At 41.1% G+C, this 13,260-nt stretch overlaps 1 protein-coding gene across 5 annotated transcripts in view; it reads left to right on the top strand.

Annotated features, from left to right (window-relative positions):
• Positions 1-13,260, top strand: part of LOC135710128 (low-density lipoprotein receptor-like) — an 852,116-nt gene that overhangs the window by 598,379 nt on the left and 240,477 nt on the right. For 4 of the 5 annotated variants that reach the window (XM_065232620.1, XM_065232616.1, XM_065232618.1 and 1 more), the window contains one exon: positions 3,179-3,298. In XM_065232620.1, the coding sequence (XP_065088692.1) occupies positions 3,179-3,298 (120 nt within the window). Of the gene's footprint in view, positions 1-3,178; positions 3,299-3,460; positions 3,581-13,260 lie in introns of all 5 variants that reach the window. The other variant, XM_065232617.1, reaches the window with a different exon arrangement.

The following is a 13,260-nucleotide window of genomic DNA, read 5'->3' as shown; positions in this document are numbered from 1 at the left end:
TTCAATACACTCCCAATTAGTAGCCCTCCAAATAATTCCATTATTCTAAATTCTACACACTATTTCATTCTTCTAAATTCTCCAAATTTTAAATTCTAAATTCTAAATTCTAAACTCTTCAAATTCCAAATTCAAAGTTCTCTAAATTACAAAATACTTATATAAAATTCACCAAATCCTAAATTCTCCAAATTCCAAATTCTCCAAATTTCAAATGCTCCAAATAACAAATCCTTCAAATTTCATAGTCTCCAAATTCCAAATTCTTTAATTTCCAAATCCTCCAAATTCCATATTCTCCGAATTCCTAATACTACAAATTACAATTCCTCCAAATTTCAAATTCTCCAAATTTAAAATTCTTCAAATTCAAAATACTCTAAATTACAAATGCTCCAAATTCCAAATTCCTATATTTTTAAATTCCAAATTCTCCAAATTCCAAATTTTCCAAATCCCAAATTCTCCAAATCCCAAATTCTCCAAATGCCAAATACTTTAAATTCGAAATTTGTCAAATTCCAATTCCTCTAAATTCAAAATCCTCCAATTTCAAATTTTAAATTCTAAATTCTAAATTCAATACACTCCGAATTCGTAACCCTTCCAATTATTCCATTATTCTTAATTCCCTACACTATTCCGCTAGTCTAAATTTCTCCAAATTCTAAATTCAAACATCTAAATTCTTTAAATTCCAAATGCTCCAAATAACAAATAATTTAAATTCCATACCCTCTAAATTCCAAATTCTCCAATTTTCAAATTTTCCAAATTCCGAATTCTACAAATACCAAATCTTCCAAATTCCAAATTCTTCAAACGCCAAATACCTCAAATTAAAAATTCGTCAAATCCCAAATTCTCAAAATTCAATATTCTCCAAATTCTCAATGCTCCAAATATTTCAAATTTTAAATTCTAATACAATCCCAATACGTATCCATCCCAATTATTCCATTATTCGAAATTCTTCAATATCAAAATTCAAAATCTTTAAATTCTACAAATTCCAAATTTTTAATTCAAAGCGCTCCAAATTCCAAAATGCTTGTACAAAATTCACCAAATATACCTATGGGGCCTCCCTTAGCTCAGTCGGTAAAGGTGCAGCTACAAAGCAAGACCATGCTGGAGGTGGCTGGGTTCAATTCCCGGTCCGGTCTAGGAATTTTTCGGGTATGGAGGCGAACCAGTCCCAGGCTGAAAGCCTCCCTAATAAATATAAATTAATTAATTAATTAATTTTTCGGGTTGGAAAATTTCCCGACTTTCCTGGAAATAGAAGCATGATTGGACTTGCCACACAATTATACCAATGCAAAAATGGTACAGGCATCGAAAGCTCTCAATTAATAACTGTGGAAGTCCATCTAGAACATTAAGTTTACAGCACGCAATAAGTTAATATGCGATATGCAAGATATGCAGAAGAAGAAGAAGAACCTAACTCCAAATATAAACCCTTTAAATTCCGCCAGCCAGTTTTCAAATCCTCCAACTTCCAAATTCAAAGTTTTTTTTTTCTTCAAATTTTGAATTCCTAATTTGAAACCCTCCGAACTCAAAATTCTCTTCATTCGGATTGCAAACTTTAAATTAATGAAAGTCTTTTTTTTTTCAAACTCAGACCAAATTCCAAAATTGCAATTTCTCTTTGATTTCATTCCATTTCCATTCCATTTTTTTCCTTTCCGATTATCCATTCCGATTTTTTATCCCAATATTCCATTCCGTTTTAAAAATTCGGTTTTTACCATTCCGATTTTCCATAAATTCTAAATTTTCTTAATTTCGATAGCTTCAAATTCCAAATTCTTCAAAACCTCCAAATTCCAAGTTATCCATATATTCAAAACTCAAAATTCTAAATGCTCAAAATTCCAAAATGTTAATTTTTCAAATTTTAAGCCCCAGATTAAATAAGATCACAATTATAAATTCTTCAATTTATTCCATTATTTTAAATTATCCATACTATTCCACTATTATTATCTGCCCAACTTAAAAATTAAAAATTATTTTTTTTTCAAATTCCAAATGTCTAAATCAAAGCTCTACAAATACAATATTCTCCAAAAAATAAATCTTTAAATTCCAAACTACAAATTTAAAACCCACCAAATTCTTAGTTCTTAAATTCAATGGACCGAATTTCAAATTCTCCAAATTCCAAATCATCCATGTTTTCTAAACTCAAAATTTTTAATTCCAAATTGTGAATTTAACAAAATTTAAACCCCGAATTCAGTGGTGTTTCCTTAACCTCAATCTACCTGTGCACCAACTCTCAAAACATAAACAATTATCAAAATATTGCTTGCAATGGATAGATATCGAGTAAACTAGAAGATTATTAAAGATTTTCAACCGATTCGAGTATGAATATGGCATTAAATCTGGGTTTGAAAGTTGGTGCACAGGTAAAAAGTGAGGTTACGGGATGCTACTGCTCAAATTCAATACACTCACAATTTTAAATTCTTCAAATTATTCCATTATGCTTAATTCTCCATATTACTCCACTATTATCAATTCTCCAAATTCCAAATTAAAATTTCTTCAAATTCCAAATGTCTACATCAAAGCGTTCCAAATTCAAACATCCAAATACAATATTCTCCAAATGTCAAATCATTAAGTTTTATGTTACATTTTTTTTATTTAAAACCCTCCAAATTCGAAATTCCAAAAGTCAAATGTACCAAATTCCAATCTCAAAAGTTTCAAAATTCCAAGAATTTTCAAATTTTGAATTCCGATTTCCATTCCGATTTTCATTCCGATTTCCATTCTGTTATCCATTCTGATTTTCATTCCGTTTTCCATTCCGTTTTCCATTCCGATTTCCATTCCAATTTCCATTCCGATTTCCATTCCGTTCCCTGAAACTCTTTCCATAGTAGTCTCTGAATCATCATGTCCGATCTGAATGGTAAATAAATTTATCAAAAAACGACATGACAAATCCGCAATCGATAAAAACCGCCCCAACTGCAACATGTTTGCGGTTACCGAATTGGAGTTCAGGTGTCCAGTTTTACAGCAATCGCGTGCACCAGCTGGAGTGGTCGTGCATTGCATACCTACATACATGTCGAGATGCATTACTGTCACCAATTCGAGCGTCAATTTACTAACGAATGTTTTCGCTTTGTCTATCCCCTTTCTTCCGCAGAAACCAACTGTTCGGACGATAAATTTCGCTGCAAAAGTGGTCGATGCATCCCGAAGCACTGGCAGTGCGATGGCGAGAACGACTGCCCGGACGGGTCCGACGAGGATTCGGAAAAGTGTCGTAAGTACAGCTGTTTCCAAGTATACTTCCAGGCGCTTGGCTTCTTGCTGGTGTAGATACAACCTTCTAATAACACTTTGATTGCTTTCTCGTTTCACTTTCTATGCTTTGCACATGTGTGTATGTGTGTACGTTTGCTGTTAATAACGATGAACTGTATAGTGAATAAAACCTGTCCTGCCAACGAGATTATGTGCAAAAGTGGTGATCGATGCATTCCGTCGGGGTGGCAGTGCGATCGGGAACCGGACTGTCCCGATGGATCGGACGAAAAGGATTGCAGTAAGAAAATCGTGTCACAATCAGCGTCGAATGGAAAATCTCACTCAAATTTAAAGCCCTTTAATGAACCCTTCTAATGGATCCATTTGCCGCTGTACCAATCAGAGGCCCTTATAATTAGACAGTATTTCACTCCCGTTAGCCATTAGAGAACAGAGCTGCAGTAATGCAATTACTAAGCGAACAGCAGTAATTGTCTAGCCTTCAGGGGCTCTCGCGCTGCTACCCCTGAATGGCTGCAAGACTGCTACCCATCGACTATCGTTGGTCGATTTTGCTCGCCGTTGTAGTTTTCTCGTCCACGGAAAGTAACCGGATCCGGTCCACTTCACATCCGCTTATCTAGGTATCCATTCGAACTAGCCCTCGTGCACACCCGGTGGAGGTGATCAGCAATGTAAATCGTCATTACACGCCTGAAAGGTATGCATTACGCGTGGTATACAGCGCTATAATGAGATGCATCCTTTCTTTGGCAGCGTTTTCACCGTGAGCAATCGCTGCTAGAATACCAAAGTGACACTATAGTGTGCGCAAATGTTTTGCCTTTTAAGCTCGGCGAGTGTTTTTTTTTTAGTTGGGTGCACGAGTAAAGAGGAAACTCATCTTAATTACGAACCATAAAACTGCCACTTACACACATAGAGACCGAACGGCGGGGGTGGGGAATGCAAGCCTCACAGATTCCGCCTTCTAGTTCCTGCCGGTTCATGGCTGACAGGTGGAGAGGGAGAGACAGAGAAAAAATCTTCCATGGAAAAACTTTTAGCAAACTGAAATATAATAAAGATAATCAGGAAGCATGTCGTCATTAAAAGTTGGAAATGCTTTCGCTCCGACACGCGAGTCGGAAGTTTCACCTTCCCCACCTCCTAGCGATGGTGGTGGAATGGTGTAATAACATTTGTCTCTAGTCGTCGTTTGGAACGTTGTCGGGGCTTAGCCGAGTGAAAATGGTTGATTTATTTTCGGAAGATATGAAGTCGCGTGGGAAAAATTAACTTGTTGTTAGGAAAACGACTTGGAAAGTTACAGAATTTTGAATTTGCGTCTTAAATTTAGAAAAAAAATGTTTGAGTTTTGAAAAAAAATCGAGCTTTTGAATCCTAGGTTCGGGATCTCCAAGAATAAAAAAATAGTTTGAAATTACGCTATTTTTTCTTTCGAAATCCAGTCAAGAAAACTTTTCCATATCGTAGATTTCAAATAAAAAAATACCGAAGATATCGTCAATCGTAGTAGTATTTTGTGATGTATGGAGCCCAGTGGCCCAGTGGGTGACCGGTTTTGCTTACTGAGCAGAATATATTGAGATCTATTGATATTTAACCAATGTTTTGTTCTTGAAGTTTTTAAAAAAAATTACTACTAACACAACTCAGACGGAACGGAACGAATAAAAAAGAAATGGGTGAAATATGACGTATGCTGACATATCTCAAATCCCCGCATCCATCAATGTATGAGTTAGGTAGGAGAGTGCGCGTTTGTTTAGTATTGTCGCATTAATGGTTCTTCGCTCAATTTCAACTTCTGTTCAATTTTCTCACTGCCGTACTCTAGCGGAGCTAACAATCTATCCTCTTCAGAAATTTCTCTAGCTAATAAATTATCGCACTGAAGCTTCATGTTGATATTAGTATAGCATTTCCTCCCAACTTTGTATGCTTATTGTTGACTTCTTTCGGGGACGTAATTTCATCTGAATAGCTTCATGTCTCCGGGATACAACGATCGTCGGTTGCAGTGGTTTGTTGTGATGTCAGGGGCTCGGTGGGCTAGTGATGACCGTTTTTGAGTAAAGAGCAGAGGCTCGATCCAAACCTTTTTAGATTACTGAATTGATTGGGTAACATCCAGTGTTGCTAACTTTTCATGGAGTACGAACCGTAGATAGGTTAATTTGTTTCCACTGCGCGTTAATTTTCCAAAAACAGTCATTCAAAAAAGAAATTATTTAAAAGTGATGAGCGGGGAGTGAGCTTTTTTTAGAATCCGTAGAAATTCTTCGGCACTTTTCAAGAAATCTCTAAAAATCTGAAAAATCTGAAAAATCCGTAGAATTTTATGGTCAGTCCGTAGATCCACAGGGAATCTAAAAATCCGTAGATCCAAGGATAAACCCGTAGAACTGATCAAACTGGTCACATCTTTTCAGTTTACAATGCTTAAAAAGATAGATCATTGTGAATCTAGATGTTTTTTACCCTTCCCACTTGATCAAACTGTAGCTTGGCAAAATAAATTCCCTTTCGAATCGTATCTTCATCAAAATTACCCATTGCTCAGTCAATAGGAGACACTATCCACTAGAGCATAAGAAAATGTTACTTGCCACCACCAGAGGTCGCTATCACATGATTCAATAGATGGCCATTGGGGTGGCGAAACTTATGTCAGATATCGGATGTTGGAAGCAAATTCCACGAGAAGTTGGACTTAAGTTCCGGGAAAAGACGGAAAACCACCCAGGGATAATCACATAAGCTTCCGAAGGAAGGCAGAACATAATTCCAGTCGAAGACAGAAGTTTTTTTTTGAGGAAGGTGCCGGAAAAAATAACCTAGTGAAGTTTGGAGAAACTCCCGGGAATAGTTGGAATAGACTGCCAGGGGAAGCCAGAAATACTTCAGGAAGAATTTGGACCGGAGAAGTTGAAAGATTCTTTCCTGGGAAGTGAAGAGAAACTTCCGGGAGAAGCTGGTTGAAACTTCCTGAGAAGCTGTTAGAAACTCAAGAGAAACTTCCAGTATTAGTTGGAAAAGCCGTCCGAGGAAAATGTGAAGAAACTTCCTGACGAAGTCGGGAAAAAAAATCCTGGAGAACTCGAATGAAACTTCCTGTAGATGTCAGAAAAACTTCCTAGAAAAGGTGGAAGATTCCTCTTTGGTTAGATCGGGGGAATCTTCTGAAGAATGTCGGTCTTCCCGCATAAGCCATTTCAGGGGTTTCAGAGAACAGTCGGAAGAAACTTTCAGGAGGAACTGGATGAATCTTCCAAAAGAATGTCTGAAGACAGATACTGGACGATGCCAGGAAAATTGTGAAGTTCATAGGGGGAGACTTCAGAGAGGAATTCGGGAGAATTTTCCAGGGTAACAATAACAATGTTGGTTTTATAATGGTTTTGAAGAGATACACAAAGCTTGGAATGGACTTGCAGACCATAATAAAGAGAATACGGATCACGGATCAATCATTCCTAGGGTTCTGTTTCTGATGAAAAAACTACAAGGGACAGCCATTTGGGGTTGTACGCAATGGTGACATAGGACTACGTTTGTGTTTTGTGTAGGAATAGGAATTTGAGCGGGGTTCTCTCTGTTTATACTCTTTAGCATGACTATGATTGCCCTGAAAAGAAAATTTTGAAATGAATTTTAGTTGGGTCATGTTCAGAAATTTAACTCTTTTGGAAAATCTTGGTGGCCATGAAGAGGGCCAATGGAAGTACAGGCTTAAAGCCTTTGGAAGATGATGATGACCAGTCGGAAGCTTTGTTATCGATGCGTGGAAATATTTCTGATCGATTGGTGATAAAATTATTGAAAATGGTCCAGGGGCAGCAAAGTTATTAACGTTCAAAATCTTTCATAATTTCGTTACATTTTCTAATTTTGGTTTTCAAAAAGTGTACTCCCATATAGAAATCACAGACGTAGTCTTACGTAAAAAAAAAAATTCAAAAAATCCGTTGAAAGTTTGAAGATGTTTCTGGAGAAACTTCCGAGAAAGTGAGGACAAATATTCCTGGAAGTCGGAAGACATTTCCTTAAGAATCTTGAATTCTTCATGTATCTTTCAACAGATGTTAACAAATTAACATTCTGATAAACCAAAACCAGTCACTGGACAAAACTGTTTTCCTATTCCCGGGAATTTCCGGGAAAAACAATTGTCAAGGAGGAGAAGCGGGACCAGTGGCAGGAGAGGAGCGACAGTTACAAAGGGGCCCAGATGACAGTAAGAAGTCAGAGCAAGTTAGAAGTTTTGAAACTGGTTATTAGGAACGTGACTAGACAGAAGAAAGAGGCTTGAAGACGGCCTCTAATCAGTACTGGGAGCAACACACGCTTGATTGTTTCCCGCCATCATCACAGGATGCTTCTGGTCCCTCAAATTGAAGGACGTTGGACCAGGACAAGTATGAATGGTTCGTATATTTCGACAAGTCGCAATTCTTGAAAAATAAACTCATTCGTTATTGTTCGTTCACCTAAACCAGACGTGTTTATCACTGCTTTCTACAAGAGGTTATAGGTTCAGAAAAATCGGGTTCAAATGGCGAATAGTACGAATCTCGGGATCGAGCGGTTGCTCGGCAGAGAATATTGAAGTCGAAGACTTATGGGAAGCAATCGAGTCCAAGAGACCCGTTGATCCTGTTAACGACAGAAAGGCAAAAGGAAAGATTATCCTTTTCTTGGAACCGGCGAATTACTACCATACTCGTGACGCAACTACTGCTCGGGAGGCTTGGATGAAGCTCACCAAAGCGTTCGAGGAAACAGGCTTGACGCGGGAAGTTGGTTTGCTTTACAAACTGATGAGGACCGACCTGGAATCGTGCGGAACTATGGACGAGTATGCCAACACCCAACAGGATGATTTCGACGTGTCAGCAGTTGGACGAGATTGGATTTCCAATACCGGAGCGGTTTGTTGGTGTTATGCTACTGGTCGGACATCTGGGGAGGTATCAGCCAATGATCATGGCTCTCAAGAATTCTGGGAAGGCTATTACGGGTGATTAGATTAAGACCATTTTGCAGTGCTTGTTGCTAAGGGTAAGTTTAGAGAAAAAACGAAAGTTCCCCCTAGCAACTGGAAGCTTAATAAGAATCCGAATCAGTCAAAGGGTCCAAAGTGCAGTAAATTTGGTCACATAGCGAAGCTTTTTACGGTACTGTCGATGATTCAAGGTCAAGAAACGAATCAGTGGTACCTCGATTCTGGAGCAACCCGGCATATGGCAAGAGATTTGTAGCTCCTCTAGGACACACGTAAATCAAATGGGATAGTTGAAGCTCCCAACAAGGAGACGGTGAAAATCGACGCATGCGGAACGGCCATTCTGTATCCTGTGTTCCAGAAGCATGAAGATGGAATTTCTGTTCACAACGTGCAGTTCATACCGGATCTATCGGCAAACCTGCTGTCGGTAGTCCACATTGTCAAGAAAGGCTTCAAGGTGGTGTTCCAATCAAGTGGCTGTGAGATTTTCAACGCAGACGGCAAGTTAGTAGCAACTGGTATTATTGAAAACGATCTGTTCAAGCTAGCGCAATTGGATGTGGCTGGTCAAGCGGTGTTGAGTTCTACCGGTCTTCTTCTTCTTGTTCGCATTTCAAGCTTATTGCTTAGCGCATATTAGCTTATTGCGTGCTCTCAATTTAGTGTTCTAAATGCACTTCCACAGTTATTAATTGAGAGCTTTCGATGCCAATACCAATGCATGAATTTGTATATTGTGTGGCAAGCACAATGATATTTACTCTATGCCCAGGAAAGTCGAGAAAATTTCCAACCCGAAAGATTCCCTCGACCGGACCGGGAATCGAACCCGCCGCCTCCGGCTTGGTAATACCGTGCCTTTACTGACTAGGCTATGAGTTCTACCGGTGCATCTCTTGAAACATGGCACAGTGGATGGGACATCTCAGCTATAGCAGCGTGGAGAAACAAGTGTGTGTGTGCAAGCTGTATGCAAATCTCAAGTCAAAGTCACAGCGATTATACCTTCCAATGGGGAAGCAAACCCGAATTCCATTCAGTAAGAGCCGATCAAGAGCTGGAGAATTACTTGAAGTTATTCACTTGGGCGTAGCGGGGCCAATGGAAGTTCCATTGCCATTGGGAAGTCGGTATTATGTGTCCTTCATTGATGACCGGTCGCGTAGGATGTATTGAGAGAGAGCTAACTGATTCTGAAGAAGACGAAGACATGAATGATGTTTCCACAAATACGATAGTTGACGTGACCGTGCCCCCTTCGCGACAATATTCCAATCCGCCTCGGTCCCACAGGTGTTGAGGCGCAGTGGAAGGGAGCATGTACTTCCAGGCAAGTACAATGGCAAGTGTTCAGTGATGCTGAAGATGGTACCGAGCAGTGTTAGGCAACGGAATCGAGCAACACAATGGCACGATCGATGCTGAACCAAAATCCTACAAGGAGGCGATGAACTCATCGTACGCAGAAAACAGGAAGAAGGCGATGGCAGAGGAAATCGAGTCGATTCACGCGAACGAGACGTGGACGTTGGCTGATTTCCCTCCAGGAGAAGATGTGGGCTGCAAGTGGGTGTACAAAATCAAGCGAGGCCCCAACGAAGAAGATATCCGGTTCAACAGTACGGATCCGACTACGATGAGGTGTTTGCTCCAGTTGTACAGCAAACAACTTTCCGGACGTTGGTGGCAGTTGCGGCAAAGAAAGGCATGACTATCAAGCAATACGATTCTTGAATGGCGATCTCGAGGAGGAGATATATATGCGACAGCCATGCGGACACGTTGTGTAAGGAAGCGAGGGCAAAGTATGCAAGCTTGAATGGAGCCTGTACGGATTGAAGCAAGCGGTTAGAGAAGGGAATCAGAAGCTATACGAAGTGTTGAGGAGCCAGCAGTATAAAGGACGTTGGTGTTACGTGCTTGTGTCGTTTGACGATCTGGTAGTGGTGAGTTAAAACCCGTTAAGACATTGAAGAGGTCGTTCGAAATCAGCGTACTTGGTGATATCCATTATTACCTGGGCATGGAAGTAGAAAAAGACGAGAACGGTGACTATTTCTTGAGTCAGATAAAGTACATCCGGGAGGTAATCGCAACAAGTGATTTGACTGATGCCAAAGTTTCCAAAACACCACTAGACCCTGGATACATCAAGAGCGATAACGAGGGAACCCCACTTCCAAGCAATTGTAAGTACCAGAAGCTTTTCGGGAAAGTATTGTACATAGCTATCAATACTCGTCCTGATATCTCGACTGAGTTATCAATCTTGAGCTGGAAGACGAAACAACCCACCCAAGAGGACTGGAACGAGCTGAAACGTGTGGTACTATCGACTACATGCTACGATTGAGCAAGAAAGGTGAGACTGGAACTATCACCTGTTACTTGGACGCAGACTGGGCAGACAATCGTCTAGCGGCTTCGTATTCCAGATAAACGGAGGCACAGTGAGCTGGGCTTGTTATAGGCAAATCTGTGTAACTTTCGACAGCAGAAGCAGAATTTGTCGCTCTCGCAGAAGCTCTTTGGATGAAGCTACTTCTTCAAGAATTGAACGATGAAAAGCAGATTTTGTTGAAGAGAAAAATTAAGCAAATAGCAACGTAGTTTCATTTCACGAAGGATCTGATTGAGAAGCAAGAAATGGCGTGTGTCTACTGTCCATCAGAAGATATGGCAGCAGATATACTGACGAAACCATTGCAACGAACCAAGATGGAAAAAATAGTCAAGCTAATCGGACTAGGAGTAGTTACCGTTTAGGAGGAGTGTTGTGAGGAATTGGAAACAATAATAGTAGGCTGGTAGAATCTAGCTGTCTAATAATTAGAGAAATAAACTCATTCATTATTGTTCGTTCACCTAACCCAGACGTGTTTATCACTGCTTTCCACATGTAACCTTTCAGTATGTTCAAAATGTGTTAGGAGCTTTAAAGAAGTTCCGAGGATTGCAAGGAAATACCAAGAAATTGATGTTTCAATAGCAGACTGTGGGATAATAAGGAAAGATCTGAGAATTTCCATAAAATTTCGGTAAGCTTCGAGATCTCCAAGGTGGTTCCATTAGCTTCAAGGAAAGTACCGGAACTTTTAAAAAGTTCCAAGAACTTCAGGGAAGTCAAGAAAACTTCAGAGAAGAACGTGAGGAAAACTACGTATATTTTATAGAAATTCCGACAACCTCCGACAAGCTAGGTCTAGAAATCTTGAAACAGGCTTGGAGATCTCAAGGGCAGTCCCAATAGAGCAGTTCCACGCCAAATGACGAATCGGAAAACTCGACCTTCTACGATTTGCATGACACTTTGCATATGCCATGATGACTTTGTACTTTCCCTTCAGAGTGCTGGGAATTTCTGGGAAGTCCAGATAGCTCGAGAGAAATTTAGAAAACGTCATACATATTTGAGAGCTTCACAGAAGTCTAGAAATTTTCAGGAAAAATCTTCTGGTGAAGAACCATCACAGATGATCAGAGAGCCTCAGTACCTACATGAGTACCTGATGGGTGACGACTCGTTGAATTCAAATCTGCGCCGAACGAAGTAACCGTCTCCATTGGTCTCGGTCCTGAGCCAATCGCTTCCAGTCGCCTTGGACGTTCAAGGACCTAATGTCCTCCTCAACTGCACAAAGCCAACGCGTGCGTGGCCTACCTCGAAGCCGACGTCCTCTTCCGGGTTCCCTGCTGAATATTGACTTCGCTTGACGCTCTTCCGGCATTCGTGCCACATGCCCAGCCCACTGTAGCCTGCCGTGTTTTATAAGCTTCTTGCCATTTTCCAGTTTACCGCCGAGTATTGTTCGCAGCACTTTACGCTCGAAGACACCGAAAGTTCTCCGATCGGCCTCTTTCAATGCCCACGATTCGTGGCCATAAAGGGCTACCGGCAGAATCAACGTCTTGTACAGCGCGAATTTCGTTTTCGTACGCAAGCTGCGGGACTCCAGCTGGCTACGCAACCCGTAGAAAGCCCTGTTCGCGGCCGCAATACGCCTTTTCACCTCGCGGGTAACATCATTATCGCACGTCACTAAAGTACCAAGATAAACAAATTCGTCCACAACGTCAAATTTTTCGCCATCTAGCACCACTTCACTACAAACACCACTATTGCTCCCACGCTTTCTACCGGCGACCATGTACTTCGTTTTGGTAGAATCCTCGCTGACTCCCTCTTAAAAGGCGCGAACGCCTCTTCCACTGCTCTACGGTCGATTCCGATGATGTCGACCAAGGAGCATGTGCGACTTTGTGATGATGGTACCGTTCCTCTGCACGACAGCTCTCCTAATCGCTCCTTCGAGGGCGATGTTGAATAGGGTAAACATTTGATCCGTCGTTGATCGACCCTCACGAAAACCAGCCTGGTATTCGCCGACGAAGGATAAGCGGTCTCAATCTGTTGAACAGAACACGTGATAATATTTTGTACGCCGAATTCAGAAGCGTGATTCCTCTGTAATTGACGCACTCCAGTATGTGTCCCTTTTTGTAGAGGGGACAAACGAGACCATCCAACCAACTAGCGGACAATTCTTCCTCCTCCCATATCTTGAGCAGTATACGGTGGATCATCTGGTGCAGCTGCTCCCTTCCGTGTTTGAGAAGTTCGGCCGGGAGCTCGTCCTTCCCCGCAGCCTTACTGTTTTTCAGCTCTCGTATCGCCTTTTTCACCTCTTCTAGCATTGGTGGTTCCACAGCTTGACCATCGTTGTCGATGTGTGTTCTGTTTGTAGATGCTCTCTCGTTCTCTCCGTTCAGCAACGTCTCGAAGTACTCCTCGTCAAACCACCCGTTCCGGGGGCGCCTCTGAGCAGTACCTATCACCTCTCGTGCTGTTGTGCTCACCGCTCCGTGGACAGCTTCCCACAGACTCGTTCACGTTGATTTCCGCTATCCGCCCATTCAGCTTCTGATGGTACTCTGCAGCAACACCA

Source organism: Ochlerotatus camptorhynchus, unplaced genomic scaffold (genome assembly GCF_037179485.1).
Source record: "Ochlerotatus camptorhynchus isolate MF236.1 unplaced genomic scaffold, CSIRO-AGI_Acam_v1.1 ptg000370l, whole genome shotgun sequence".
NCBI lineage: Eukaryota > Metazoa > Arthropoda > Insecta > Diptera > Culicidae > Ochlerotatus > Ochlerotatus camptorhynchus.
The sequence above is the reverse complement of the archived record's forward strand: the minus strand, read 5'-3'. Positions and strand labels throughout refer to the sequence as shown.